This window comes from Pan paniscus, chromosome 2, assembly GCF_029289425.2.
Source record: "Pan paniscus chromosome 2, NHGRI_mPanPan1-v2.0_pri, whole genome shotgun sequence".
In the NCBI taxonomy this organism is placed as follows: Eukaryota; Metazoa; Chordata; class Mammalia; order Primates; family Hominidae; genus Pan; species Pan paniscus.
The window spans coordinates 145,277,418-145,304,829 of record NC_085926.1 but is presented as its reverse complement, the minus strand read 5'-3'; the positions used below and the strand labels follow the sequence as shown (position 1 = coordinate 145,304,829).

The 27,412-nt window shown below is 48.7% G+C and overlaps 1 protein-coding gene across 4 annotated transcripts; it reads left to right on the top strand.

The window, feature by feature from the left end:
• Positions 1-661: 661 nt before the first annotated feature.
• On the top strand, positions 662-21,113 carry ZIC4 (Zic family member 4). 4 transcript variants are annotated; one of them, XM_008951893.6, is made up of 5 exons: positions 662-799; positions 4,336-4,420; positions 10,701-11,318; positions 15,912-16,227; positions 18,300-21,113. In XM_008951893.6, coding segments are annotated over exons 2-5 (1,005 nt in total). In that variant the 5' UTR covers positions 662-799; positions 4,336-4,350; the 3' UTR covers positions 18,301-21,113. The 4 variants fall into 4 exon arrangements, with proteins under 4 accessions (XP_008950141.1, XP_008950143.1, XP_003826542.1 ...); XM_003826494.7 differs by lacking the exon at positions 662-799 and adding an exon at positions 2,564-3,186; XM_008951895.6 differs by lacking the exon at positions 10,701-11,318.
• The last annotated feature ends 6,299 nt before the right edge of the window (positions 21,114-27,412 follow it).

Below are 27,412 nucleotides of genomic sequence, written 5' to 3'. Positions count from 1 at the left end.
AGCCCAGCATTTCCCACCAACTTTGAGTGGAATGGAATGAGGAGTGGAGGTAAAGAAAGGGCTGAGGTATCTTTAAAAATTATTGTACACTTGGTTGGAAAAAAAAAGATATATCGGAGGCACTAAGTCTTTTTACCTACAAGGGGAAGTTGGATCCTGCTTCCCCTGGAGTTTAGAAAACCTCATCTGCATGGAGAAGTTTTCTCTAGAGGCTGTATTCCTCTCACTAGGGAGAACAGATATTGAACCCACCTCGCCCGCCTTTCAGGAAACACACGCGGGCGCACACACACACACACACACACAACAAGGGAGGGGACCTAAGGGGGGAAGGGTAGCTGTTGGGAGGGGGAGAGGGAAAATAATTCTTCAAAAAAGAAAAGTCAGTCTTCTCCTCTCCAGTCCGTGGAAAATCCAACGGGGACGTTGACAAGAGGGTATTTTTAGGAAACACATCCAAATATACAGGGTAAGAGTGAATGTGAGAAAAAAAAAAGTTGTGGGTTGTAGAAGTTATCAAGTGGGATTTGCGGCGCTCTCTGCAGGAAACGCGAGCGGCTCCAGTTCAAAGCCACATGCACCAACGTGACATATAAGCCATTAAAATATCATCCTGACGGCTCATTTCTGCTTCATCATACATTCCCTAACTGCTTCCTGAAAGCTGGAAAAGGAGAAGTGAAGGATGACCGCCTCGCTGGAACCACAAAAGAGAGGCTTGGAGGGGTTTGTGGTCCCCTCTCAGCCACCCCGAAATGATGTGCAGAAATGAGGCGATCCTGGCAACAGGTGGAGTGGGGTAAGTGCGTGAGTCCAGGGGGCAGACAGATGAGACCTGTACCTCCAGCGACCGGGTAGCAAGTACCCTCAAGGGGACCACTGGCACCCAAACCCCAGTGGGGGAAGAGGCCCAGCCAGTCTTTCTACCCCATCTCCTCCTTCATCCCACCCCCCTCCCCCAACCGTGGATACAGGCCCCACCCCACTGACACTAAGGGGAGGAGGGGGCCCTTCCGCAAAGGGGCAACGCAGAGGATGAGTCCATCCCTTCTTCCCAGGAGGAGGGAAAAGGGGTACAAATGGGGCTCCCACTGGCACAGGAACCAGGAGCAGTTTGTTGCCTGCCTGCCTTCCCTTCTCTCCTTGTGAATTGCCTGGGTGCCCCACCGTGGGCACAAGAATGGAAGTCGTGGCCCAGAGGTTCCCTCGCGAAAAATGAGCAAGGCGGGTGCCGGGAGGGGGCCTTTACAGGAGGTATCTCTGCTCTGTCCCCAAGGGGGTGGCTAGGAGAGTCTCTGCTTCCCCTCTCCAGGGTCAAAGCGCCAAGTTAGCAAGACGATGGAACTTCTCCGCCCCAACCTGACGGCAGATGCCGCCTGAGTCCACCTCAGGGCGGCTCCTTGCCCTCCCTCACCCTGGTCCTGCCTCAGGAAGCTGACTGCTGGGATCTGCTCTCTGCGCGCGGCCAGCAGTGGGTTCGGGACTTGGCTTTCTTTATCTCCAATGCGAACAAGAGCAGCAACTAGCTCTCTGGGGAGCAGGCCGCAGCTCCTAGGATTCTGGCCCCTAGCCTAGACCCAGGGGCATTGGAAATTAGGGGCCAATGAGGAGGGAATAGAGCTGAGCTGTGAAAGAAAGCTAGGACTGGCTCAAAGGTTGGATCTGAAAGTTGGGGTTGATGAATGGCCCATGTCAAAGTCTTAGGAAAGCGGAGGGGCTTTTGGAGGGTTGCACTTCGGCCGTCACCGTCTTCAGGAAACTCCCTTTGGATTCCAAGGTCATGTTTTCCCCGCTTTCCGACAGTATTGTCCTCGCAGCGACCCACACCACTGCATGCTGCTCTTTTTTCTCCTGTCTCAGCCGCCTGCAGGTTGGGGGAGGGGTGATTCAAAGGGAGGGCTAAATGCCCAGCCTGATCTACTGATACAAACTCTATTCTGGGCACCCGGAGGCTGCCCACACTTACTTCAGCCCCGAGCTGGGAAACCCAAGCTTCTCCCTCTAGAGAACAGGAGAATGAGTAAAGGCCCCTGCACAACCCAGCCTCAGCAAACTCCTGGCGCTTGAGGGTCGAATGGAGGGGAGCCAGAAAGGTGCAGGGTGCAGATGAGTAAATCAGGCAGCGGACAAAGGCCGGGGCCAGTTTCCTCTCTGGCTCAGAGCTCCCTGCCAGCTTTCAGGGTTTTTGCTCTGCGCCCGCCAGGGACAAGTTGCAGCGGAGAGGTGGGCATGCCTTTCCCGCGCCTGCCGGCTAGTCAGTAAGGAGCAGCTCGGGAACTGAAGTCTCTAGCTGCAGCTGACCTCTGACCTTGGGTAGTCCTGCGCCGGCTAGGTCGGCCCCACAATTTGCAGCTTCCGAGGCTCCCCCAAATAAAAATGGTGCTTTTTGCACCTACCCACTGTCCCACCTTCTTGGCTCTCCTCCGGCACTATCAATCACTGGAGCTCCCTGGCACCCGTTCCTCTTCTCAAGGTGGGGCCAGGAGGGCAGATTCCAAAAAGTCTCCAGGATGTGCTATGGACTGGCAATTAGGAGGCCGTGGTTGATGTGGGGAGCAAGCATTTGGGGAAAACGAAACTGAGTTTCTACATTCCGTGGTTGTTTGGGACCTCAGGTCCACGGGCCCCAGGATTGCTCCCAAATTCTCTCACCTCTCTTTCAGCAAGATGACTGGCTTGTTTGCTAAGTGGTGTCAGAGTTTGAACTAAAGGAGTTGTTTACCCTAGTTCCCTGTGTAGGCTGTGTGATGGAAACGCTACAGAGAGCCTCCTAAGGTCCCTGTTGCCTGCCCTAGTCCAATCTCTGCAATATTTGTTTGCATGTCTATGGGTCTGTAGTGCACAAAAGGCTGACAGGACCTGGGACAGAAGTGATCCAGACCTCTTAGAAGTTGGGTTGGGGCTGCCTTATGGGTGGACAGGGATCTCTAGGGAACCTCACACCCATTTCCCCCAGAAGCAAAAGAGTAAATTCTATTATTGCCAACCAACCAGGACTTTTCCATGCCAGACATCCTGCCATGAGGAAATTTCAGAGTGAGGACGCCCAGCATGCCGCCCTTCTGTAGGAATGCAAAGTTAGGCCTCCTTTCTTTCCTGATTTGTGCTGGAAGGAGCTTATTACCTTTGGGGAAGAATGCCTTTTGGTTAGAAAGAATTGAAAATAATAATACCCTCTGGGAAAAGGTGAGTCTACCCCCCTGCCTCCTAGGCCTGGACCTAGAAAAGAGGGGAGATGGAAGGGTAAAAGCCGCCAAGCTAGTTGGAATTCTGGTTGGACGTTGAGGGGGAGAGAGAGAGAGAGATCTTTGTGCGTAGAGAACTGGATACCATTTAAGATAACAGAGTCCCACTTGGATTTGGCCTGTGGTTCAACAAGTTAAACAACTGCTTGTTCTGTGGGCAGACATCCCCATTGACAGAGGACTTGCTGTGTTTGTCCAGCCTGAGACCTTTTCAATGACTGTTTTTCTTTCTAGGCCAAATTGAGGGTGGGGGCCGGATAGATGCTTCTGTCTGGCTGCTCAACTGCCTCAGCCTTGCCTGACAGATGCAGAGGTCCTCAGGATGGCTTTAAGTATTTAAGGCGGCCAATGGCTTGGTAACTTTAGTCACAAAGTGAATCTGATGAGTAATGTGTATATCTTATGGGAGGTGTTATTTCTACCCTTCTCAACTATGAAATGTGGATGATTTGAACCAAATGATTAAAATTATACCTTTTTAACCTGACAAATTTTATATTAACTTTAAAAAGTCAACCGGTGATGAATCCCAAATGGGTCTGGGGTGTGGGAAATGTGAGGCTAAGGAATTCTGCACCACCACAGGCAGAACAGGATTTGAAAACCTGCAAAGAAATTCCTCTCCTCTTGGTTCCAACAGTTATAAATCAAATTTTAGCTGCTAACCTCTCAGAGTTCAGTAGGCTCTCCCCACCACACCTCACTAAATTTCAGTTAATAAACTTCTGAAAAATAATAAGGTTTCTTACGCAATTAATTCAAATTTGGGAAGCTACAGATTTTTGAGCACTGACTAAAAGAGAGATTACTTCTGCTTTCAAGAAACAACAAAGGAGTTTCAAATGAAAGCCTAGCTGGGAAATTATAATTTTTCAATGTTTTTATCACCAAAGATATATCATTTTGCAATATGGGCTGTTCCCGGCAAAATCCTTTTCTTTAGCTTCAAAATTTGAAAATGGTCAAAGAAAGACCGAAAGATCTTCAGATCAACTCCTTCTTTCATTCATACATTCAAACCACAGGATGTTGCCACACAGACGTGTAAAATTGTTTAACTAGTGACTGTCACTCTTTTCTTCCCAAACAGGCTCAAAGTCAGAAAATGAGATACAAGACATCCTTGGTGATGAGGAAACGATTACGGCTTTACCGAAACACTCTTAAAGAGTCAAGTAAGTTAAAATCCTCCTTTGAATATTGGTTTGCTGGTTTCTTTTCTTCTTCTTCTTTTTTTTTTTTTTAAGTAGGAAGTTTTGTTTTGTCTTTTGTTTATGTTGGGTTGAGAGTTTGGGGGGAGTTTCTTGAGTTCAAATGAAACTTAGAACTCCTTAGTGTTCAATACATTTGCACACAAATCAATGACACAACGTCCCACCAGCAGCCAGCTAATCCCCCTCAATGCCTACTCATCTGGACGTTCCAGAATTAATATTTGACGATTCTCTCATTGAAACAACCACCCCTGACCTTCTGCAATTCCACTGTCACGTTATTCTATGACATATTCATCTTGAATTCATTTCCAGACAATTTGATTGGAATGAGGTTTGACATGTATTGGCTTCCATGAAAGAAGCAGACTTTGATCTGGATGATGGGGTTTACATGATATACATCATCTTTACCAGGGATACCAGCCTTCTGCAATGTGGTAGTGACGAGGTTCCCACAATGTGGTGTCTGAACAGGGAGTGACTGACAGCTGCTCTGTCAGGAATACCTTCATTGTGAAGAATTTAATTTAATATTCCATTTAGAATAAGCATATGATTTAGGGTGGTATTTTCCCTTCCAGGCGTCTAGTTTTCCTCATTTCAACTATATCACTAGCTGATGGTTGCCTCCAAAGATGTTCCCTCATTGGTAGACAAAGGAACCTTCCTAACCAAAGTCAAATAGACAACCCAGGAAATGGCTCTCTATATTATCTGGGGATGATTTAATGGCAAAAGTCTCAAGAGAGGTATGAGTTGTTATGTAAATTCAGTTGTTTTGATTCTTTAATACTGTTTTGGAAGACCCAAAAGCAATGTTTCGTAAGCTTTTGTCACAGGATGTTTTGTAGAATCCTTGCTTGGAAATTAAAGCATATCCAAGTATATTTTCTTCCATACTCAGTTCCATTAATGATGTTTAAAACTCAAATTTCCATAGCAGAGGAGAAGAATATCCTCTTTTATTGCCAAAATCCTAACAGATCTCATCTCCTTTGCACAATTTGGGCTTAGAAATACGGATGGCCTCCTGGGGCTTATGTTATTTCTTTGCATAAGAATAGAGGCAAACTCCCTGTGTAGGAATCTTGAAGTCTGTTTGTGACTAGCCTCTAAAGAAATTTACCTCTGTTTAGGGTGGCAACCTGGCCAGAAACAGGGAAGAAAGAACTGAACAAGTGACTATTGATTTAGATGCAGAACATTCAGATGACAAGACTTGTTTCTAGCCAGGTTCTATACAGTGGCCCTCAGCTGAGTAAGGCCCACCTCCTGATCTGGGCATAACTTACAACAAACAATCATCATTTAATTTAGCATTGCTTAAAATATTAAAATGGAAAAATAGCCCAGCTGTTGATCTGAAATATCCTCCATTTTTTTTTCTTTCCAAGGCAGTGAGATCAGACATTCAAACCAGTGATTTAAGGAGCTCTGGCAGATGGTAGGGCCACCAAATGTTCTATTTCTAGAAAAGAACTAGGAAATCACTTGTTTATGCCACTGTATTCGTCTGGGTAGGTGAGCAAAAGTGCTTAGGGCATGATTCTGGGCACTGGTTTGCAGAGGCTCTGAAGATCGAGAGATATTTGGGGTCTAGTGGTGGAATATGCTCCAAATAGGTCCCCAAGAAAACAAGCTTCCAGTGTTTCATTTTGACATGTGCTAAAGATCTGTGGGTTGTGAGATACTCTTTTTCTTTACAAATGAAGCAGAAAAGTAGACTTAACAATGTTATATCTCCAGGCATGGGTAGGAATAGAATGTTTCAGTCAAGCATTTGGTGTTGGGGGCAGGTATAGTGAGATGTTTCTGGAAAAAAAATCTGAAGAGCACTGAGGAGACACCATTCCTTAGCCCGCTCAATTGATAATCTCTGTAGCCTGGGTTCCCTGCTTCCCAGGCTCTGGAAGACTCAAAATGATCTCTCTAAAGACTAAAATATACCTCTCAGTTGTTGATGCCCCATCACCTTGAACTGGATACTGCTTTGGGGCTTATTTCAAAGATATACCTTGAAGATCCTTATGTAATCCCTTATTGCTGTCTCTGGGGAAATGTCCTTCGAGGAGAATGTCTGGTCCCATTGCTGGGTTTAGCCAACCAACATATAGACCATATAGCTCTAAGGAACTTGCAAAGATCAGGCAACCTCAGTGACCTGCAGGTCTACTGACCCCTGGCTACTCAAGCAAGAAGAAGCTACCTAAAATGGGTCCAGATGTTTTCAGCTTTCAAGAGAAGGCTGCATCTGGGAAGGAGCTCCATGGGGCCAGCCTACTCTCCAGGATTTTGGCTGAATCAGATGTGTTTGCCCTTTTGCTGCTGGCACAAAAAAGTCATACACAAGTTCAAAGCTTTTCAAAGGCACAGTGACTAACAGAAAGTGTGTAGTATGCTAGCAGACTATGTGTATAAAACCTCTGTTTCTTAACCCTGGAGTCCAGAGAGTCAGTGGTTAGAATTCCAGAGGGCCCATAAACTTGGAGGAGAAAAAAATGCCTCTTTATTTTCACAACCTTCTATTGGAAAGTTAGTGTTTTCTTCTATGATGAATATGCGCAGCAAATACTGGACTATTAGAAGTTCAACAGACTCACCAGGCTTCCTAAGGGTTCCACAGCCTGAAACAACTAAAAACCCCTCTTCTCCTATCTATCCATACTGTTATTCAAAGCTTTTGATGGAGGTGGGGTCACAGTGTATATATTAAGAAATCTGGCCGGGTGCAGTGGCTCACGCCTGTAATCCCAGCACTGTGGGAGGCCGAAGCGGGCAGGTCACCTGAGGTCAAGAGTTCAAGACCAGCCTGGCTAACATGGTGAAACTCCGTCTTTACTAAAAATACAAAAATTAGCTGGGCATGATGCTGGGTGCCTGTAATCCCAGCTACTTGGGAGGCTGAGGTGGAAGAATCGCTTGAACCAGGGAGGCAGAGGTTGCATTGAGCCAAGATGGCGCCATTGCACTGCAGCCTGGGCGACAGAGGGAGACTCCCTCTCAAAAAAAAAAAAAAAAAAAAAAAAAAAAAAAAAAAAAAAAATCCGTGTTTGTGCAAATCAGAGTCTTAAAGCTAAAGTGAGTTTGACAAACATTCTGAACTGTTAGTTTTAGATTACCTAGGGTCCAGCAGAGAAAAAAATATTTTAATTGCCGGAATATTGCAGAAGTTCCCCTGCACTTAAACCTGAATACCACATAAGCTGAACAAGTTTGGTGTTAAGATGCGGATAGTAAAAACAACTGGGCAAGGAGTCTCAGGTAAAAACATACTCTGGCTTTTGTTTTGCTTTTTGGAGTCCTTCATGGATTCAGTCCAGAGTTGCCTAGACAATTGCATCATTCAACATACACCTGTGAGGTGAAATGACTCATTGAGATGTGTAAACCTTTCACTGGAGACCTGGCCATGCCACTGCTTGGATGAAGGATCAGAGCAGGGGAAGGATCAGAGAGATGGTGCCTGTTGGTGGAGGAGTAAACCATGGGAGAAAGTGAAAGCCAGGGAGACATATCCTGAGAGTCTAGTCACAAAACTGCTGTGTGGAAGCCCTTGGTTTTGAGAGTAGGGAGTGGGAGTCTGGCAGTCAAATACTCTTCTCTAATTTTTTTTTTTTTAAATACTGAGGAGTATCTATTGGTAGAGTTATCCAAGCTCTTCTTGTAGGAGGAGCAGAAAGACCTGGACGTGTCTAAGTGGAGAGAAATTGTTGTGGAAGTTAATCCCTCCCTAAAGTGCACCCAAGGGAGGAACAATGCATTAAATGAAGGTCTCAAAGAATCTGCCAACTGTTATACATCAGTTAATTATTTTAAAAAAAAATTTTTAAGGCCTTATTTACTGACCAGGAAATGTATAAGAATAGTCCTTGGTGCTGGGGATGGGAGGAGGGGCAGTTCAGTCAATTTCTATTCAGCATTGCTGGTATCTGCCAAAACTTCTTGCCTCTGCTAAGGGGCATGGGATATTTTACTCAATCTTTAAAACTTTTCTTAAAGATACAAGCCTTTCTCTGTTTGGGGGACACTTTTTATGGCCGCCAGGGAAGCCCAAGCAATTAGACTGGCATTTTCGGCTGCAGCGACAAGGCAGGAGTCCCGGCCAGCAGCCCTTTAAATCGCCGGACGACGCAGCTGACCTTAGCCGGTCGGCTCAGACAAAGGACTACCGCCCGCCCCCAAAGCCCCCCAACCCCCGACCCTCGGCTTTTGCCACACTCGACTGAGCCAGAACTTAAGTTTTTTTTAACCAACCGACCCCCATCCCGCCAAAGTGGCCCCCCTAGCACTGGAAGGCATCTTGTCGGAGGCGGCCACGGGCCTGCAGGCCCTCTCAGAGCCTGGAAGGGGAAACGCGGCGTGCACTTTCTACAGAGGTCTAAGACGAGGTAGGAGGAAGCAGAGGAGGCTCGGACCGCAGGCAACAAGTAGCCGAAGCTGAAAGTGGAAGTTACCCTTAAATCCCCTTTCCCAGAGGTTCCGTACGACTGCAGGGTATAGCGCTCAGGATCCCTGATTTGCCCAGGGAGATCCGAGAGCGAAAACCTGTTTCTCCTGGATCCACGCCCGACTCCTTTGTTTCTTTGGCCAGCAGGCCTGCGGGTGGGTGTGACTTGTGGCGGGGAGAGTCCTTTCAGGAAGGCACGGGTTCGAGCCCAGCCTTTTCAGGCCGTCACCACTTCCCGCCTTATCCTGTCCCTGGTCAGGGCCAGATCCTTGGGTTTCGCGCGTCTTTGAGCTCTCCAACACCGGGGAGGAGGGGCCTGCAAGGCTAAATGGGAAGAGAGTATAGAGGAAAGAGAGGGGGAGGGGAGGAGAAAGGAAGACGAAGTGAGGTAGACGTTTTGGGGAAAATAAGAGAGACGAAAAGGACCAGAAAGATGAGGGAAACGAGACATTTCGGAGAAAGCCAGAAAATAAAATTAGGCTCAACGGCTGCTAGCCTAGGAGTTTCTCAGCTCCTGGCTCCTGAGTCAGCAACCTCCTTCGGTCCTTCGATCCCGACCCCCTCCTCTCGCAGGCTGCAGGGACAAACTGCCCAACGAGACCGCCATCTCTGCGCACACGATGCTGCCCATCAGCCCCGACTGAGGTCCCGCAATGCTGCCTCCCCAAAGTTGTGGTGAATGGTGGCATAACCCAGCCCCGAGTACTTCCAGGAGCCCTGAGTCAAAGCTGATCCACTCAGCTTTCCGGAGAGGAGGGGGAGGAGGCTCAAGGGGAGAGAAAAGGATTTGTGCCCGGGTCAGAGCGCATGAGCAGTGGAAGCTTGAGATGCTGTGGGGGTGGGGTGAGGGAGGGAAAGAGGGTATATGTTTGGGGGAGAGGTGTGTGAGGGGGTGGCGGTTGGAGCGGGGAAGTGTGAGAGAGAGAGAGAGACCGACCGCGTGCGGCAGGACCTGTCATCACTGACGTCGGACCCGGCCGCGGGCCAATGGGCTACCCAGGCGATTGTTCCTCTCTGTGGGTCCAGGCCACGGCCCTGAATCTCTATTGACTTCCTAACGCGCCCTGCTGCTACTTCTGTAGTGTGCAGGATTTCGCGTAGGCATTAATAGCCAAGGGGGTGGGCGCGCCCAAATCCAAACCTTGGGAAGAAGAAGAGAAAGAAAGAAAGAAAGAAAAAAAACTTTACAGAAGTTTTTTTGTGTGGTTTTCCTTTCCCCTCCCCACTGTCAGGTGGCAGTGGTGTTAGCGGCCCGGTACAGGGAGCTCCGGGGAGCGTGGGTCGGCAAGCAGCCGGCCGCCCTCTCCTAGCCAAGCGGGGCACTGAAAATATATATGGCTGGGGCGCTTCAGAACCACCACCACCTCCAACATCATCATTTCTGTCACCTCCACTCCCCGCAGGGCATCGTGCCCCGGAGAGCCCCGGGGTGTTAGCCGCCAAAGTGCGCTTGGGGCTCAGCTCCTACCCCTCCGGAGCAGAACCCCCAGCAACCCACAGACTCAGCCCTGCGCCTTCCATTACCCCTTACATCTACTCTGCCGCTACCATCCCTCTCTAGCTCATGGCGCGGCGGGGGACTTGGCCGAACAGCAATCCGGCCCAATGGCGGCGGAGGTGTTTGGCCTTGCTCTGTCCACCGGGTTCACTGCTGGCGCTGTCTGGCTCTGAGTTCCACGGCTGACTGCAGAGGCCGTAGTGCGGCAGGGCTGGGCCTGCCCCCCGGGGCCCAGGGAAGAGCGCGCAGCCCACGCCACCCGTTCTCATGCGCGCTATTTGTTTCGACAACAGGTAGCAGCTCTGGACACCATGGCCCCCAGCTCACCGCCGCCTCCAGCCCCTCGGTGTTTCCGGGCCTCCACGAGGAGCCTCCCCAGGCCTCCCCCAGCCGTCCTTTGAATGGACTCCTGCGTCTGGGGCTCCCTGGAGACATGTACGCGCGGCCGGAGCCCTTCCCGCCAGGGCCTGCGGCCCGCAGCGACGCCCTGGCAGCTGCCGCAGCCCTGCATGGCTACGGGGGCATGAACCTGACGGTGAACCTCGCTGCGCCCCACGGTCCTGGCGCTTTCTTCCGCTACATGCGCCAGCCCATCAAACAGGAGCTCATCTGCAAGTGGCTGGCGGCCGACGGCACCGCGACCCCGAGTCTCTGCTCCAAAACTTTCAGCACCATGCACGAGCTGGTCACGCACGTCACCGTGGAGCACGTCGGCGGCCCGGAACAGGCCAACCACATTTGCTTCTGGGAGGAGTGTCCGCGCCAGGGAAAGCCCTTCAAAGCCAAATACAAACTTGTAAATCACATCCGCGTGCACACGGGCGAGAAGCCCTTCCCTTGTCCTTTCCCGGGGTGTGGGAAGGTCTTTGCTAGATCAGAAAATCTCAAAATACACAAACGAACTCACACAGGTCAGTATTCGGCGCTGTCTGTCGCGTGCGGACCCTCTGGGGAAGCAGGCCCTCGGGTCTGGATTTCCTCAAGTCCCAACTGAGGGGAGGGGGAAATATTTTGGGGTTGTTTCCATGAGCCAAGGCCATAAAATATTAATTATGCGCTTCTATTCTTAGAATCACAGAAGTTTCCGGAGGCTGTGTGTAGGGAGGATAGTGCGGGATTTCTGTTCTGGTGGGGACAAGGGTGAACATGCCTAAGGACCCTGTGTGTGCAAACATGTGCTCTCTGCTTAAGAGTTTGATTTTAAGATATTTTAAAACAGCATTGTTCCCCAAAGTCGTAAAGACATAAGAACAGCTGTCTAACTTTTTTCCTTGTCCCTTTGGAATTGCGCAGCAGAACTCTTCCACCTGTCGTCCTGATAACCTGGCCCACCTGGACTGGGAGGTTACCAGGCCCTGGAGCCTTCTTTAGGAGTTGGGGGTCGAATGGGCTAACTTTGTACGTATTTTTGAGCCTTGGTGGCCAGACACTAGGGATGTTTGGTGGACCCTCACTTTCGCTTTAGCACAGACCTATCCACCTTAAATATCATTTACCAAGCTGCTAAGGGAAATGGGGACATGTGTCAACTACATCTGCTAATTCTAGTTAACAGAAAAAAAGGAGTATCGTTCAAGAGCCTGCAAAATTGAACTCCTCTGGCCAGAGCATCTCTAATTAATACAACTGCAAGGAGAAAGTTTTCACACTTCCAGAACAGCCTGTGAAGTTACATTAATTAGTTTAGCAGCCATTGTTTGTACTCTCCTTAGTTAGGGTTTTCTCGCTCCTCCTCACTGGAAGTTTAAGAAATCAACATCTTCTCCCCTCCCCCATTTTGGGGGCGGGAGAAGGGGACTGGTGGGGACAGGAGAAAATAAAATGAATTCCAGCTTGGTGCCCCACTTCTCCTACTGCCCGGTGCCTTGCCTTACTCGCCCCTATTCTTGCTGGAACATCGACAATTGTTGGAGTCAAAGAACTTCCTAAGGCTAGTTGTTCTAACACCTATCTTCTCCCCAAACTCTCCGTTCCCGGGGAAGGTCCATGGCCCGGACACTGGCACATGCGGAGACCAGACCAAAGTCCACTTGGAGCCTGGCACTTTATTTCTAAAGCTTGTCTGGAAGTGTACGGTTTCCCTGAGCTCTTTTCAGGGTTTCCCACAATGTCGCATGGATCTCACCCCCTCACCCGAGGTTTTAGCTTCGGGAAGGGGCGGTAGGTCACACTGGAATCCTGGACCCAGGCCTGCTACTCCGGGAGCTGGCGGCGGACACCCGGAAGGTAGACTCGCAGTCCTGAGCTGGAGAAGGAACTCATCTTTAATGACAGGGTTTTTTTTTTTTTTTAAACAAACAAACTTTTACAGCTCTTTGCCGGCCCACTGTTTGAATTCTGTGAAGCAGAAAATGGTTAAATTCTTAGCACAGTCGACCTACAGCAGAGAAGCAAGTTCAGTGCGCCATGGCTGGCTCAGGTTTTCGTGTTTTCAGGACAGAATTTTGTGCTTTCTTTCGGTTCGCGGTCCTGATTCATTAGCGGTGGGGGGTGGGGGAAACAACAAACAAAAACAAACAAACAAACACGACCAACAACGAACTACAGAGTCTGGCCTGCTCGGGCATTTCCCTCAAATCCCCCTCCTAGTCATAAAAAGAGGAGAGAGAGAGAGAGAGAGAGAGAGAGAGAGAGAGAGAAAAAAATGTTTCTCAAATGGCAATAGACCTCACTACAAATTATTCATGAAGACAGTTCTCGATTCAACAGGAAAATAATTGCCTTTTCAAATATTAATGGCGTTTCATTTCCTCGAGTAGCGGAAGCGGCAAACAGGAGCAAATTTCTCAGGAGCTGAGATTCTCCCTGACCTGAATCCGGGGCCTGGCTTTGAAGGCGACTGTCCGCACCGAAAGGATTCACTTTGTGGCGGTCACAGCGATCCCGGAACAATGGTGCCTCGGGGAGGGAGGCGCGGGCCAGCTACCGCGCTCGGCCTGGCCACCGCCACCCAGCTCCTCTCCAGGGACCCCTCGGCCGGGGCCGGGAGCTCACCACACCTTCCCCGGCGTCTGAGGGCGAGTCAGTGCTGGGGATCCGAGGTAGAGGAGAAGAGACCGCGCCGGGGCGCAGTCGCCGGGACAACCAGATCCAGCCACAAGTGCGAGAAAATGGCGCTGGCCCAGCTAGCCCGAGCTTCCGAACTTTGTCCCGCGGACCCGGCTCAGGGTCGGAGAGGAGGCCTTTCAGGACTGCTGGGCCTCTGGGATGAGAATCTGGGTCTTTCACAGCGCAGCCCCAGGCCTAGGACGCTCCGAGCGGGCTGCAGGGGCCTAGCCCAACGCCGCCTCTTCACATTCACCCACCCACCCAGGGCGCAGTGCAGGGAGCTGGAGGGAGGGGGAAGGACTGGAGGCCGGGTGTTGGCGGGGGGCGGGGGTGATGTCAAGCGCGGAGACCAGGGCGCCTCCTGCAGCTCCGGAGCAAGCTGGGGCGCGGCCTCACCTGGCCTCCTAGGGGCCTGCGAACTTCCCGGCTGCCGGTATCACTCAGTGCACTGCTGTTTTCTCCTCTGCTCCTCGTCTGGAGCGAAATAATTGTTTTTGTTTTACGTGAATGTCCAGTGAGGCGCTCACGAGATCGGATAAGCGTTTGGCGGGATTTTTGTTGGGGGTGGGGGTTGTTGGGGAGGGGCACCAAATTCTAATTCCATTTCACCTCTGTTTTCTCAGAATAACCTTGGTTCTTTTGCAGGCCCTGAATTGTATGTTTTTTGTAATTTTTTTTTTTTTTGAAAGAGAAGAAGGAAGAAAGTTCTGGGTTTGCAAATGCTGGCAGGAATCAGAGGAGTTAAAAATAGGGGCAAATAGGAACACTGATTTATTCCGCATCTTTCTATCACTGTTTTATAAAACGGTGCCAGTGTCCCGCGAAATGGCAGGTGCCAACACCTTCCAGAGTGTTCAGTGTACTAGCTGTGCTCCTGTAGGGTGGGAATCCAGCGACCGAGTGGTGCCGGAGACACGGGCTCAGGAGCCGCTGATTGCGCAGAAGCGCAGGTTGTGCGCAAACCTCTCTGTCCGAGCCTCAACAGGGCTCGGGAATTGGGGCTTTGTTTGTTCTAACCAGCCCCAAAGCGCCTGTTTTTCCTGGATGCGGCGGGAGAAGCAACTACAAAGGCAACAGTTCTCCAGCTGCGCGTATTCCTCCTCAGCTAGACGCTAGGTAGCCGGTCCCTTAACTCAGAGCGCTGGGAGGCAGCCATTTGTTTAAAGCGCCCAGAAACCTTCTTCCCCCATTTCCGCAGCACTTGCAGCTCCGGCAGGAATCTAGGCTTCCGGGTTCTCGGGGTCCTTTCCTCTCCTACACGTCAGCGAATTCAGGGGGCCGTGAGCTCCCCGATTGGGGCTCGGTCCGGCCAATATTGTCACTCTAACGTGCACTCGCGCCTTCCCTCGGCTCTACAGGGCATCGCAGCCACCGATCCCAGCCCCTCCCCGGCCTATGCCAGCCGCCTGGTCGCCCTCCGGGCTGCGGAGCCAGGCCTGGCCTGACAGCAGCAGCTGTTTTCTTCCCGAAGCCGCAGCGCTCAAGGGCGTGGTTGCGGTAGAGACCTCGGATCCCATTTGGCCTGTGCGGACCCTACCGCGCCAACCCCTCGTCTTAGGACCCAGAGGCCCGACAGCCAGGTGGGGGTGGTCTGGGCAGACCGGTCGACATCGCAAGTCAGTGCGGACTGGGAGGGCCAGCTGCCCACAGCACGGTCTCCGGGAGGCCTCTGGAGCAGCGTAATGAAATATTATTACTGGCGAGCGTATCTGGAGGGATCCCGGAAGGTTTAGGCAAGATTTGAAGAATGCTGCTAAATGTTTGCCCTCAGGGGGTAGAAGGAAAGAGGGAGGGGGCTCCATTCCTGTAAAAATCTCTTCTGAAGTGAATCATTGCTCAGAATACCTCTCCCGGCAGCACGAATCCACTTTATGCACAAACAATGTGCATCGGCTGCGCATCCTTAAATTATTTCATCGCTTTGGCGTTTGCGCAAAACCTACTTTAGGAAACAATTTGGGCCAGGATGGGGGTGGGTGGGGGGGATGAACGGCTGGGCGGGGTAGCGGCAGAGAAGTTTGTCTGAAACAGCAACTTTAAATCGAGCAGATGTGAGCTTCCCCGTTAACTATATTGTGAGCTCCTCCGTTAATGTATTTCCGAGCAGAAGTGCTTCTGGTTCCAAGTGGAGAAAATTTGGAGGAAACAACCCGAGTGGATCAGGATTTTCGAGGATGGAAACTCGACTAAGATGGAGTCACTGTCGCTCCTCCTCCATACCCTCCCCATGAGCCCAGACGAGGAAGGCGGGAGGGATGGAGGCGTTCAGGAGAGGGCACCGGGGGCGCTCTCTGCACGAGGGAAAGGGGTGCTCGACCTGAGGCGCCGTGGAAAGGGATTTCTGAAAATATTTTGTAGTTATTTTCCAGAAAATGAGAGACGAATGGGGGAGGGTGGCAAGCACCTGACGGGAACACGACCTACAAGCACTAATGTCTCTGCGTTGCCTCCGCCAGGCGAGAAGCCCTTCAGATGCGAGTTCGAGGGCTGCGAGCGGCGCTTCGCCAACAGCAGCGACCGTAAGAAGCATTCGCACGTGCACACTAGCGACAAGCCATACACGTGCAAGGTGCGGGGCTGCGACAAGTGCTACACGCACCCCAGCTCGCTGCGTAAGCACATGAAGGTGCACGGGCGCTCGCCGCCGCCCAGCTCTGGCTACGATTCGGCTACACCGTCTGCCCTCGTGTCGCCCTCGTCGGACTGCGGCCACGAGTCCCAGGTGGCCTCCTCGGCGGCGGTGGCGGCGCGTACCGCCGACTTGAGCGAATGGTACGTGTGTCAGGGCTTGGGCCCCATAGCGGCTGCCCCCGCTGCGATCCTCAGCCCCGAGCTACCACCTGGCCCTGCTGCTGCTGCCGCCGCCTCCGGTATTAGGGCTGCCTCTGTGATTGCTGCTTCCGCACACACCGAATGCAGAGTAGGCCACGTTTCTGAGGCATGAAGAGGGCGAGGGCGGAAGGAAGGAAGGCCGGCCGGCCACCTGTAATAGTTGCTGGAGCTCACTGAATACGCTAATATAATGTCCATTATTTTAAAAGATAAATATGGTCCCCCTATTTATTCTATAGTCACAATCAGCACCATCACCCCCACACGCGCCTTCATGACTGGGTATCATAAAACCAGGGTTAGGGGCGAAAAGAGACAGGGAGATGGAAAAAAAAGTTGGAGAATTTATGTGCAATCCTGTCAACTGCAGATGACAAAAGTAAAGCCACAAATTTCCCGCATGCTTCGCAGAATGGGAAATATTTTTCTCGAGGACTGGGCCGCTCCCACCCCCACTCTAACCCTCCCCTCCCCCACATTAATTCCAACCTCAGAAGTTCAGATCAAGGGAAGGGGGCAAAGGGAATTCCAGAGCCGTTTTCTTGACTCCAGTTTCTTTCCTCTTTGCCTTCCTATGGTTTCCCCTTCCCTAGGTATCCTTTGAAACAAAAAACACACAAGTCCTAATTTTTCCAACCTCCTCTATAAAGGAGATAAGGGAGATTCATCGTCTTTTCAGCAGGGGGTGGGTGGGTGGTGGTTAGACGCTTCCACCCCTATGGAGTGGCCTGGGCACACAGATAAACATCTGCCTGTCGTCCACAGACTCAATATACATTGTATACTTGGAGTAGGGAGTGAATTCAAAACAACAAGAAATACAGACAAAGGAACACCAGAGAGGCTTCAGGATTCAATGCTGTGAGGCCTCCCCGGGCCTTTTTCCCACCCCAACCCCTGTAGGGGCGTTGCCTGTGTAGTCTTGTAGGTGCTTGGGCTCCGGGGGTAGAGCGAGCTGATGACGTCACTGAGTCGAAGCCTCTAAAGTGGAGAGACCTGACCTAGGCGGCCGTGTCTGGGTGAATTGCGTCAATTCGGTGATGGTCTTTGTCAGTAATTGCACAATGTTCGTCTTATTTTTAAAAAGGTGTAGGAGGAACTAGAGAAATGATCCACAATAATAAATATTGTAAAGGCAAACACCCAGTGGGTCTAGATTGAATGTGTATTTGATATGCTGCGTATGAAGTCCCCAGAAAAAAAGAACCAGATGTTGAAGGAGGGGGCGAGAAAGGCCTTTGCAATTGCTGCCAAAGGGAAAAAAATCAGGTCCTTTTTCCCCCCTCCCCCCATCTGCAGGGAGAATGCGGCTGCCCCAAAATCCTAGCTAAGACTTGAAGAAGTAAAGGAAAATAAAATAATAAAGCTTTGGCAGATTCATCTCAGTTCCCTAAGAATTTGAAAATCAGTGTGTGTGTATTGGGGAGGGAGGTAGGTTTTGTCTCTGGGGAGGGCCCCACAAAAGACCTCAATTTTAAAATCTGAGCCCAGCAAACAATTCCTGGCCCTGCCACTGATGAATTTTCTTCTGCTCTATCCTCTTCAGACGCAATTAGACAATTAGCACTCCTGCCCGCAGCCCCCAGAACTTTCATCAGATGAAATAACATCCTAACTGGAGTGGAACTATTTTCATGATTCCAAATAAAAAATGCAATCTTCCAAATACACCCTTAGTGAATCCGTCCTTGAGAAAGGGGGACTGAAATTCCTACCTACACCTAATACAATAGGGCCCAGAGGCTGCCTGACCCAGCGCGGGCAGTCGGCAACAAACAACTCCTTCCCATAGTGAAACACCAACCCCACCACTAAGGTGCAGAGGGCATTTGCGGAACTTGCTGCTTCTGCCAATGTTTAAAAAGTCCCCCTTCCTGAAGTAGGACTTTTTTCTTTGTCTTCTGTTTCTAAGCTCCCAATTTTGCTTTCTATCTCAATCTAAAATAATGAAATAAAACAAAAATGTTTGGTCGGTCACTAATCGCCTTTAATTTTTCATTTGCTTCTTACAGATGTCCACCGCGTTGCTCTCAAGGTAATCTCGCTCCGCGCAGCTGAGCGCCCCGCATCTCGCGCCTGCTACATCAAAGGGCCCGCGCACAAAGCAGTGTTTCTTCGCCACGGTGCATCTTCATGGTAAGTTAGGATTTCTATGGCAATATGCAAGTCACACTGAAATCCTGAAAGGCCAAGCCTGGAGCCCGTCCAGGCTTTTCATTAAGGACATAATATTTACGTCTAACAGACCTTTTTTCTTGTGTATACAAGTATATATTTTTGTTTGACGCGGACTAAATCATTTTCATTTAATTTCCGGTAAACAAAACCCACGCGAATGGGCACTTGTACCCGATCATAATAAAAATGGATAATAATGTGAAGGAAGAAAAGAGCCGCTTGAATCGCCGCTCAGCCCCCTTTGTTTCTGCTTTCTGCGGTGATCAGAGGGCGCATTTGGGTTTGATGGCGAGTTTCTAAAGGCGAGGAAATGGTTTGTAAGAGGGGAAAGAAAAGGAGAAAGGTCTAATCAAGCTCGGGTTGTTCAAAGAGTCGGGTTTTGGGGTTGAAAGTGTGAGTTTGACGGTGCATCAGCATGCCGCGTTAGGCTCGCCATGGAAATACGCGCGGGGAGCGGCCGCTTCAAAGGCGGCACACTTCACTACAGACACTCTATTAAGATACATTTGCGCTGACCTTTGCTTTCACGCCATTTAATACTGTCACTGCGCTCTCCAGTATATACTTCCTTTCTAGAACCCGACTTGCCCACGTTTAGGGGTTCACTCTGCACCCTGATGTGGGAGGCTTTGGCGCAGGGGACACTTTCAGGAAAGGGAGGAGCACAAGGACTCTGTGCATCTTGACTGCGCCCCAAAGAGGCTCCAGGATCAGGAGTGAAAGATTTTAAAGCAGCCTCCGAAGCTTAACAAATGAGCATTCCAAGCTCAGTTTTGTGCAAATCGCCTTTCTGACTCTTGAGTAGGATGGAGGCTTAAATTTAATGGTGACTTGAGGGGAAGGGAGCCACCCTGGGGGAGTCTGAGGAGTTCAGACTGTGCCCTTGGGAATTTCCACTCTGGCTTTCCGTGCCACTCTTCTTCCTTTCCATCCCAAAAGTCTCTTGCGGCCCCTGAAACTTGTTTCTTTCTAAGGCAGGGTGTGTGGTACCCTTAGGCCTGGACTAGTCCTAGATGCAAACTGAAGAGCCCAAGGCCAAGGGGATGTGGGGAAGATGGCAGGAAAGTTAGAAGTCCATGTTCCCTTAATTGTCTTGTTGTTTATTTTATCCAAGTACCCCAGTGAATAGGGGAAAAATAAACACAGTGAAAAAAAAAATCAAACAGTGGAGTCTTCTTTAGTGCCAGTCCTTGTGGTTGAATAAAAAGGATGGTCCGCTTTCTATTGAGCTGAGAAATCTTTGAAGTGGGAGTTATTATCTGAGACATTCCTGCTTGTCGTCCTAACAACGCTGATGAAACGTAAAAGGTTCTTTGTCAGCGATTTGTTCTCCTTTCTGTCAAACTCCCTCTGCCCCGTTAGTTTCAAACCGTTTCTAAAGAGATAAAAATCAAACTTCTTTTAAAAAAATATCCACACACTGCATCAATACATAACTTTAGGTCTAAGTCTTGCTAAGGGATAAACAAAAGCAATGCCTATACATCAGGGTCAGGGCCTGGTCTGGTGAAGTATGCAGAAGTTGGGGGGCCCTCGGGACAAGCTTTGGGACACGAGGAAAAGAATGCAGAGAGGGTGCAAGCAGAATACATACCCTAAGTCCATAATTGTGTTTCTGCTTCTTTCTGCTCTGGTTTGCATTCAATCAGCCCAAGTTGGGTCACATAGATGGGTTTCCTTTGGGTACCCCTCAGGCTCCTAATATTCTTGCCCAGGATCTTTGGAACTTAAGAATGCAGCCAAGCAATTGTTAATATCTCCTGCTCCTTCAAAGCCACCTCTGCTAAAAATAGACCCATTGTGTGTTTCTTCTCACTAGCAGCAATCAACAAGCCCTTTCTGCCGTTAATAAGAAGGAGAATAGCTGAAGGAGAGAGATGTTTTATTAATTTCCTGTTTCCTTCAGAGTCTTGGCAATTGAAGTTTAGAAGGTTTGGTCTACAACACAGTGATCGAAAATGCATGTAAATGCCCATCCTTCCCTTCATTCACATGTGAAGTTGTTCATTTTATATTGTGCCCAGCAAAGAAACTTTCACCCAGTTCAGGTTTCCCCAAAACTCCTGTGGTGGTTTTAAAGGTGGTTTAAATAAATAAGGCTGTGCTGGTCTCCCTACTCTGTGTGTGCTGAATAAATGGCTTGTAAAGAAGTTTTTCCAAGCTGTAACCCATGCTGTTATTACAGTTGCTGCAAAATGTTCTTCCTGATATTGATTTTATTTGTTAACTGAAGGTCTCCATATGTTTGTTTATATTGCTAATTTATGAGAAAATGTAATAATTGCAATGAATGTGAATTATACAGACAGGCAAACATTTTGTAATCATAATTCACATATACACAAAAACCTGGCTGAAATCTTTAGACTATTTGTACCCTCTCTACCCACACTGTTTGTGATTTATCATCTGTCTCTTTAGTGTCAGTTAAATTATGAACTAACTTGAAAATAAAAGTTGTTTGACTGAAAGTGATTGTTGAATGAACAACAAAGTTGAAAGCCATGGCTTGATCTTGTAAATATATAAATGTAAATGATATTAAATCTGTGATTCCTTTTCCCTCCAAAGGCTTTTGTGTACATGGCGCTGCATTTGGCTATTTTCTTTGGAAATAAATAATGTGATGTTTCTCTTCCTCTTTTGAATCCTGGTGTCCTGTTATTGTTTCTTCATCCTGGACGAGATTCGAGGCCCTCCAGAAGCCTCCAATTCTCTCCTCAGTCTTTCTTCACCGCTTCACACAAATATCTCTGGGGGCCTAGTCTCAGGACAGCAAAATGGAGGGACCCCCTAAAGCAGCCATTGTGAGAAAGACTTCTCTCATCTCAATTTCACCCTAATGACACTGACATCATCAACCAATTTATTAATACTTTATAGAATGGAAAAAGTTGAAAGGATCCTCTCAGTGTCTACCAGGAAAGGCTACCTTTCTACATTTCCAGCTCAGAGCAACGTCAAATAACCACCCCTGAATTCCCAGAGAAAAGTCCAATAGCTGGTGGGAATCAAAACAAGGAAAGAAAAAGACAGGACAGTTCGGCTGTAAGACCTGAGTAAGCGCTGGTGGAGTGTCTGAGGCACAGTTGGCCGCAGAGATCTTCCTAGCTGGACCCTGCCCCCTCTGGGAGAAGTGATTGCTCAGACCTCAAGGCTCCATTCAGATACCTGCGCGAAGGTCTATGCCTGAAGACTGGGAGGCTACAGCCCACATGACACTTCCCTGGGCCCCGATTGAGATAGCTGGTGAGTTTTAGCATCCGATGCACGCACACTCTTATCTGGCCCAGCCACTGGGAGACTTATTTCAAATGAATCACCAGAGCCATCTTCCCTCCTCCACTGCGTGGTCACTGGACCTCTAGATACCCGCATACATTGTTGCCTCTGCACCTACTGCTCAGGAGCCACCTCAGTGAGCAGTTCGCCTGACACTTTTTTTTTTTTTTAACTCCTGAGGAGTTGGTTCCCGTGGGCTTGGTTGGAGCAAGGGGCTGGATGGAGTGGGAAGACAACGACTCCTGGGGTGGGAATGCTGTGTCTCCTTAGATAACACACTAGAGACTCAACTCCTAGGGCAAGGGCTGCAGTCCTGGGTAAACCATTGGGAGAAAGGATCCCGGCGCGCGAGAGACGCGCAGGTGTGATAAAGGAGGCCACGAGGGGAAACCAAGACATGTCCCTGAGGAAGGAGGTCCCTGGGCATTAACACTGGAGTTAGCGCCCCCTCCCGTTCATTTCGCGAAAGGGCCCCCTTCCTCCGTCTCGCGGACAGGTTAGAGGGGCCTCTCCTCGACCCGGCCTCTTTGAGAAACAGCACTCATTAAAGCTCTTTAACCGACTAAGCATTGTGGTGAGGAGCAGGTGGGGATTAGGAATGAACTCGAGACTTCCAGTCAAGGCTTTTCTGGGGCTCGGAGCTCTCCGCTCAATCCTGCTGCCTGGAGTCTTCACAGCTGTGCCTGCCCATGGCTCCAGAGAGGATACCAGCCCTTCTACCGACACCTTCCCATTCCCCCAGGAAAGCCTTGCACGAGAGGGCGCCCAGGAGTTGAGGCCTAAATCATTCCCTGGAATGCAGAGAAAAGACAGGGTGCCCGGGAGGCTCCGCTGTCCTTGACATTCCGCGAAAGAGTTTTGGAGAAGGAAAGGCCTGTCTTTGAACCTTCCAAGTTCTAATTGCGAGGCAGTAGAAGAGGAAAGAGAAAGTGCTCTTAGACACCTCAGTGCCCCAGCCACTAGGAGAGGTGAGATTTCCTTTGAGTCATTATTGTTTGGTAGAGTTGAATAGTGTAACCTTTGACAGAGGGTTGAATTTACTGGTCCCCAAGTGCCCTTGGCTAGCCTCACCCTAGAATTATCTCATTTGCTTTCTGGGGAAGTTACCCGCCTCCAACCCTGAACTGACAATGCTCAGGGAAGCTTGGGGGCGCTTTAGTCGGCTAATGATCCCTACACCTCATCCTGCTCTTTTATTCGCTATTCCTAATTAGAGCACCAGGTAGAAACTATGCTGGCCTGGTGAAAAGATCTTGGATAAGAGGAGGCGGTCTGCCCTCTTGTACACCTACTGTCCCTGTGCCCCTGGATACATGATGAAACGTCTCTGTGCTTCAGTTCCTTCATCTGTAAAATGAAATTAAAATGAACCTCCTTTGCAAGTTTGTTTTGAGTGTTAAATAAGATAATCCTTTAAACATTTAGAATGTACTTGCTAGTGCTAGTTGTTATTACTATTACTTATCTTGGTATTCTGTCTTTCAGAAACATTCCCCTAGCTCCTCACTGAATCAGGTGAATATTTTCAGTCCCTAGCAGAAACTGTGGTGCCCTCAGGGGCCCTAAACTCCATAGCAGCGTGCACCTCCTTCAGGCAATCCGAAGAATAGCTGAGAGCCCCAATGTCACTTTGTTCTCTGAGACTAACTCTCTGAGAAGTTTATTCTCTGAGAGTTCCAGAGCCCAGGGCACCCGGGCACTGAGACAAAAACGTAAATTAGTTTTTAAAGGCACAAGAAAAATTAGAGAGAATTGAGTTTATTTTGGTGAGGAACGAAGCTGAAGAAACCAATTGCCTTAATGTCGCCCCATGACTTGTTAAGACTGGCATTTCAGTAAACACAATGGCTCAGTCTGCCTTGTGTCAATTTATTTTATCATAAGCCTCTGCGGTTTGGGCTTTTCAAGTCTTGGGTGTGTAAGGTGGGAAAATGCGAGTTGAGAGAGGGGGCAGGCAGCTAGGGGGCTGAGGACAGGGTGTTTGGGCAAAAGTCACAAAAAAGTACATTTTTCCCAAGAAGGCATCAGGACATTTTTCACAATCATGATTTTTTTTCTTACTAAATCCTCATTTCAGAAAAATTAATAACATCTTGATCAACAAGTGACTGAAGATCCCAAAATTACGTACTTCACCAACTTCATTTCTAGGCATCAGGATAGGTTTGCATTTTCACCCAAATATCTCCAATGAGAAAAACAAGCGGGAGATTCCTAGGAATGTTTTGGAGCTCAGAACCCAAAGTCATTCAGGAAAAACAGAAATTCAGTAGACATTTTGAGGAGGTTTTGAGTTTTGTCCCTGAATTGTCCAAATTGCCCAGTGGCTTTGCAAACATCCAAAGCAACTGCATGGATAAGAAGAGAAAGAAAAAAAGTACCTTAGGGCATGGGTACAGGTCAATCTAGTGTAAATGTGACCATGAGGATGCACTTTGAAACTTGTCCTGCCTTCTTCCCCCCCCCCTCATTTAGAGCCAGTGTAGACTACGTGAGCCAAAATGCAGGGAAAGCAATTCAAAACAAGGTGAGCAAGGCTGTACATGATCCTGAACCTGAACAGCCTTGGGAAATGTCTGCAGAGAGAAGAAAGCAAAATTAAAGAATTACCTATCATCATAGCTGTGACATGTAGTTGTAGAATTGCAAAAATAAGAAAAAATAATCTACCAATAACAACATTAGATGATGTATATAGGCTATCAGAAGGATGATTTGGTTTTCCCTTGTCTATGACTGAAGGCTGGCCCATGTAAGACCGGATTAGCCACATGAGAATAGTATTCTTTGCCAAAAACTAAAGAGAAACTACTGACACCTCAAGGTCCTTGATTTGTGTCATTGCAAGGTCTTACTTAGGGTTTAACAGAGACCTCTAGCTTTTGAACTCATTAATGTATTCATTAATCCTTTAAAGAGTACACCCAGCATCTCGGTGAAAAATGTTTTTCCTAAAATGTTCATATTTCTAAGCCATGAAAAATAGGCATCTTCCCCCAAAAGATTTGCTTGTTTATTTCCTCTGAGAGAAGTGAGTTGCCTGATGCACATAAGCAGTTCCTCGTCACACTTTAGCCATTTTCACCTGAGAAAATTGTTTCAAACATACCACAAAATTTTCCCTACATTTCCTGCCACTGCATTTAGTGAGTAAGAAATTTATAGTGAAATGTTTTCTATTGCCCCCAAGGCTGGCAAACTTTCTTTTATAAAAAATAAAAAAATAAAAACCTGTTGTAGAAAAACAGCCTTTTTAAAAGTGTGAATTATCATTTCATTGTAAAAAGTAAAAAAAAAAAAAAAAAAAAAAAGGAGTGGTAATCCAACTTCCGGAAACTGTTGTGAATTATTTCACCAGACCCTTTTAAAAGGGGATTAGCAGGGCTTTGGGAGCAAAATCCTTCTGTTTTATTGAATCTCTGATTTTATGTTATAATTGCAAGCTGTAAAGACTCTGGAATTAGTATGCAGGCACTGTCAGGACCGATGCAGGTGCTATTCTAACGGTTCAGCTTTTTAATTAAGAAAAGAGGTAAGAAAATCGAATCATAAAAACACTTTTGTGAGAGCTGAGAACATTGCGGCAACTGCATGAATAAAGCCTTTATACCTTCCCCTGACAGGTCAGCTACTGAGGCTCTGACTTACGACCTTTTCAGAGCCAGACAATAGTTAACAGCTTTCTCACCTTGTCCCCACAGAACCTTTTCTTCTAGGACGGATCTTATGGAAATTGCCTTAAGTAGCTTCACTTTCACAAAAGATATTGCAGTTAGAATGGATAGAATGGATACATATCCATATTGAAATGCCTGCTCTTCAGTCCCAACTACAGATCTCTTGTTCTCTGGATCCCTTCTCATGGGTGGGGGAGGGTGGTGTCTAGGAGGCACAGAAAGTAGATGAGGGAATAAAATCTGCCCTGAAATAGGCATACAGGGGCACACAGACCCAAGGGCAAAATGAACACCCCCACCCCTCCATTCCTGAGAAAATGAAACAGAAAAAAACTCAAAACAACAACAAAAAACAACAACAAAAACAAATTTAAAAAAACACCCAAGTCCTGGGATGCAGGTTGTTCTGGGCTTTTCTGAAGTGGGCTCTTCTTGCAGGAAATAAATTTGGCCTGAACACTCCACAGTGGTTTTGGAGGCAGCCAATCCCAGTGGGGGTGCATTAGTCCTTTGTAAGTTTTTCAGCTCCCTGGTTACCCCGAAGTGTTCTTCACCTGTGAGTAAAATTTTTCTTACTCACAATACTTCATGGCAAGTTCCCCAGGTGTTCCACCATAGTAAAGCTGGAGCTGCCTCAGCCTTGGAACACTTGACTGTGTTAGACCTGTGGAGGCCCTGCAGCCCCCACTGTTCTCCTGTCTCAGGCTTTGCCACAGTTCGGATCCCAGATCGGGACTCTCAGGGAAGACCACACTCTGCCTTCCTTAGGCCTCACTAAAGCAGGCCCCACCCATCACCTTTTCTTCTCAGACCCTGACAGGGTGTGTGATTGGGGACCTGGTCCACGGCCAGCAGCCCAGGCCTTGCCCTTCCTAAGGAGGCCGGGGCGCGCCTGGGCCAGGCCGAGAACAATGCACGTATTAGGATATCAGCCGCCCTCGCAATGATCACGCGTTCAACGATTTTGTTTTCACGGCTGAGGGGGCTTTTTTCCAATGTAAATCAAGCGCTTTAGTTATTAGGGCTGAACACTAATCTCCAACAACCTTGACATAATGTGGTCGGGCGCGCCGGCCCACTTCGCACCTGCAGTCTGAATAGGGCTCCTTGTCAATGGGGGACACGCTTGTTGCCCTGGCTTGCAAAGGAGGGAAGTGAATAAGTCAAGCTTTGTGAATGCCCATGCGCTCTCTCCCGCTCTCCTTTGATCACGGAAAATGTCTTCTAATTTGTCCCTTTTTCATTGTAACAATGTTTTCAAGGCCCTTTCTATTTTTCCAAACCACATTTTTATAAAGGACATAAATCGCCCCCCGAAAACAAAAGGGGCGCGTCCTGGCCAACTGGCGCTATCACGCTTCAGCGTTTCACGGTTCCAGAAAGACTGTTGGTTCTTGAGGCTTCCATCTAAGCAAACACTGGGCTAGAAGGCCCCAGTTCTCCAGAGCTCCAGATCTGGGCTTCTGGGAGAAGGATGGCGACAGGGCCCCTTAAAAGGGAATGCAGAGGGCCCTCCTTTTTAGTGGGTGGGGGAGGTAGACAGTCAGAAGGGCAATGGGGTAAGACTCATATACTAGGCACCAAGGGGAGGATGTGTCTTTTAGAGATGTGATGCAGATTCCCTGAGCTAACTGGAACTCATCAGGCAGTTTCTGGATGTCATGAAAGTGGAAAGGAGTGATCCACCTTTCTTACACAAGGCAGGTTCTGGCGCTTACTGCACTCTGATCATGGCGTTTTGCAAACTTTTCTTCCCACTTCACCCCACGCCCTCAATTGGCTGTAGTCCTGCATTCTCCAAAGAGCCAAGGGAGTTGTGGGGGCATATGGAGGGGCTTCCTGCCCACAGACAATGCCTCAGATCTTTTATGGGAGGCCGCAGAGTATTTTAGGAAAACTCTCGCCCCATAAAAATCCTACGGGAAAACAAAGGATTAATACCATTTTATACTGGGCAGAGAAGCAACCTCTGTCGGATCTGGCTTTCA

What these genes read in the sequence shown, in the direction of transcription:
- ZIC4 (XM_003826494.7), top strand. Translation starts at nt 3,052, where the DNA reads ATGCCGCCCTTCTGTAGGAATGCAAAGTTAGGCCTCCTTTCTTTCCTG. An exon ending in ATAATACCCTCTGGGAAAAG is followed by an intron (nt 3,187 to 4,335) that starts GTGAGTCTACCC and finishes CTTCCCAAACAG; the next exon opens with GCTCAAAGTCAGAAAATGAG. An exon ending in ACACAAACGAACTCACACAG is followed by an intron (nt 11,319 to 15,911) that starts GTCAGTATTCGG and finishes TGCCTCCGCCAG; the next exon opens with GCGAGAAGCCCTTCAGATGC.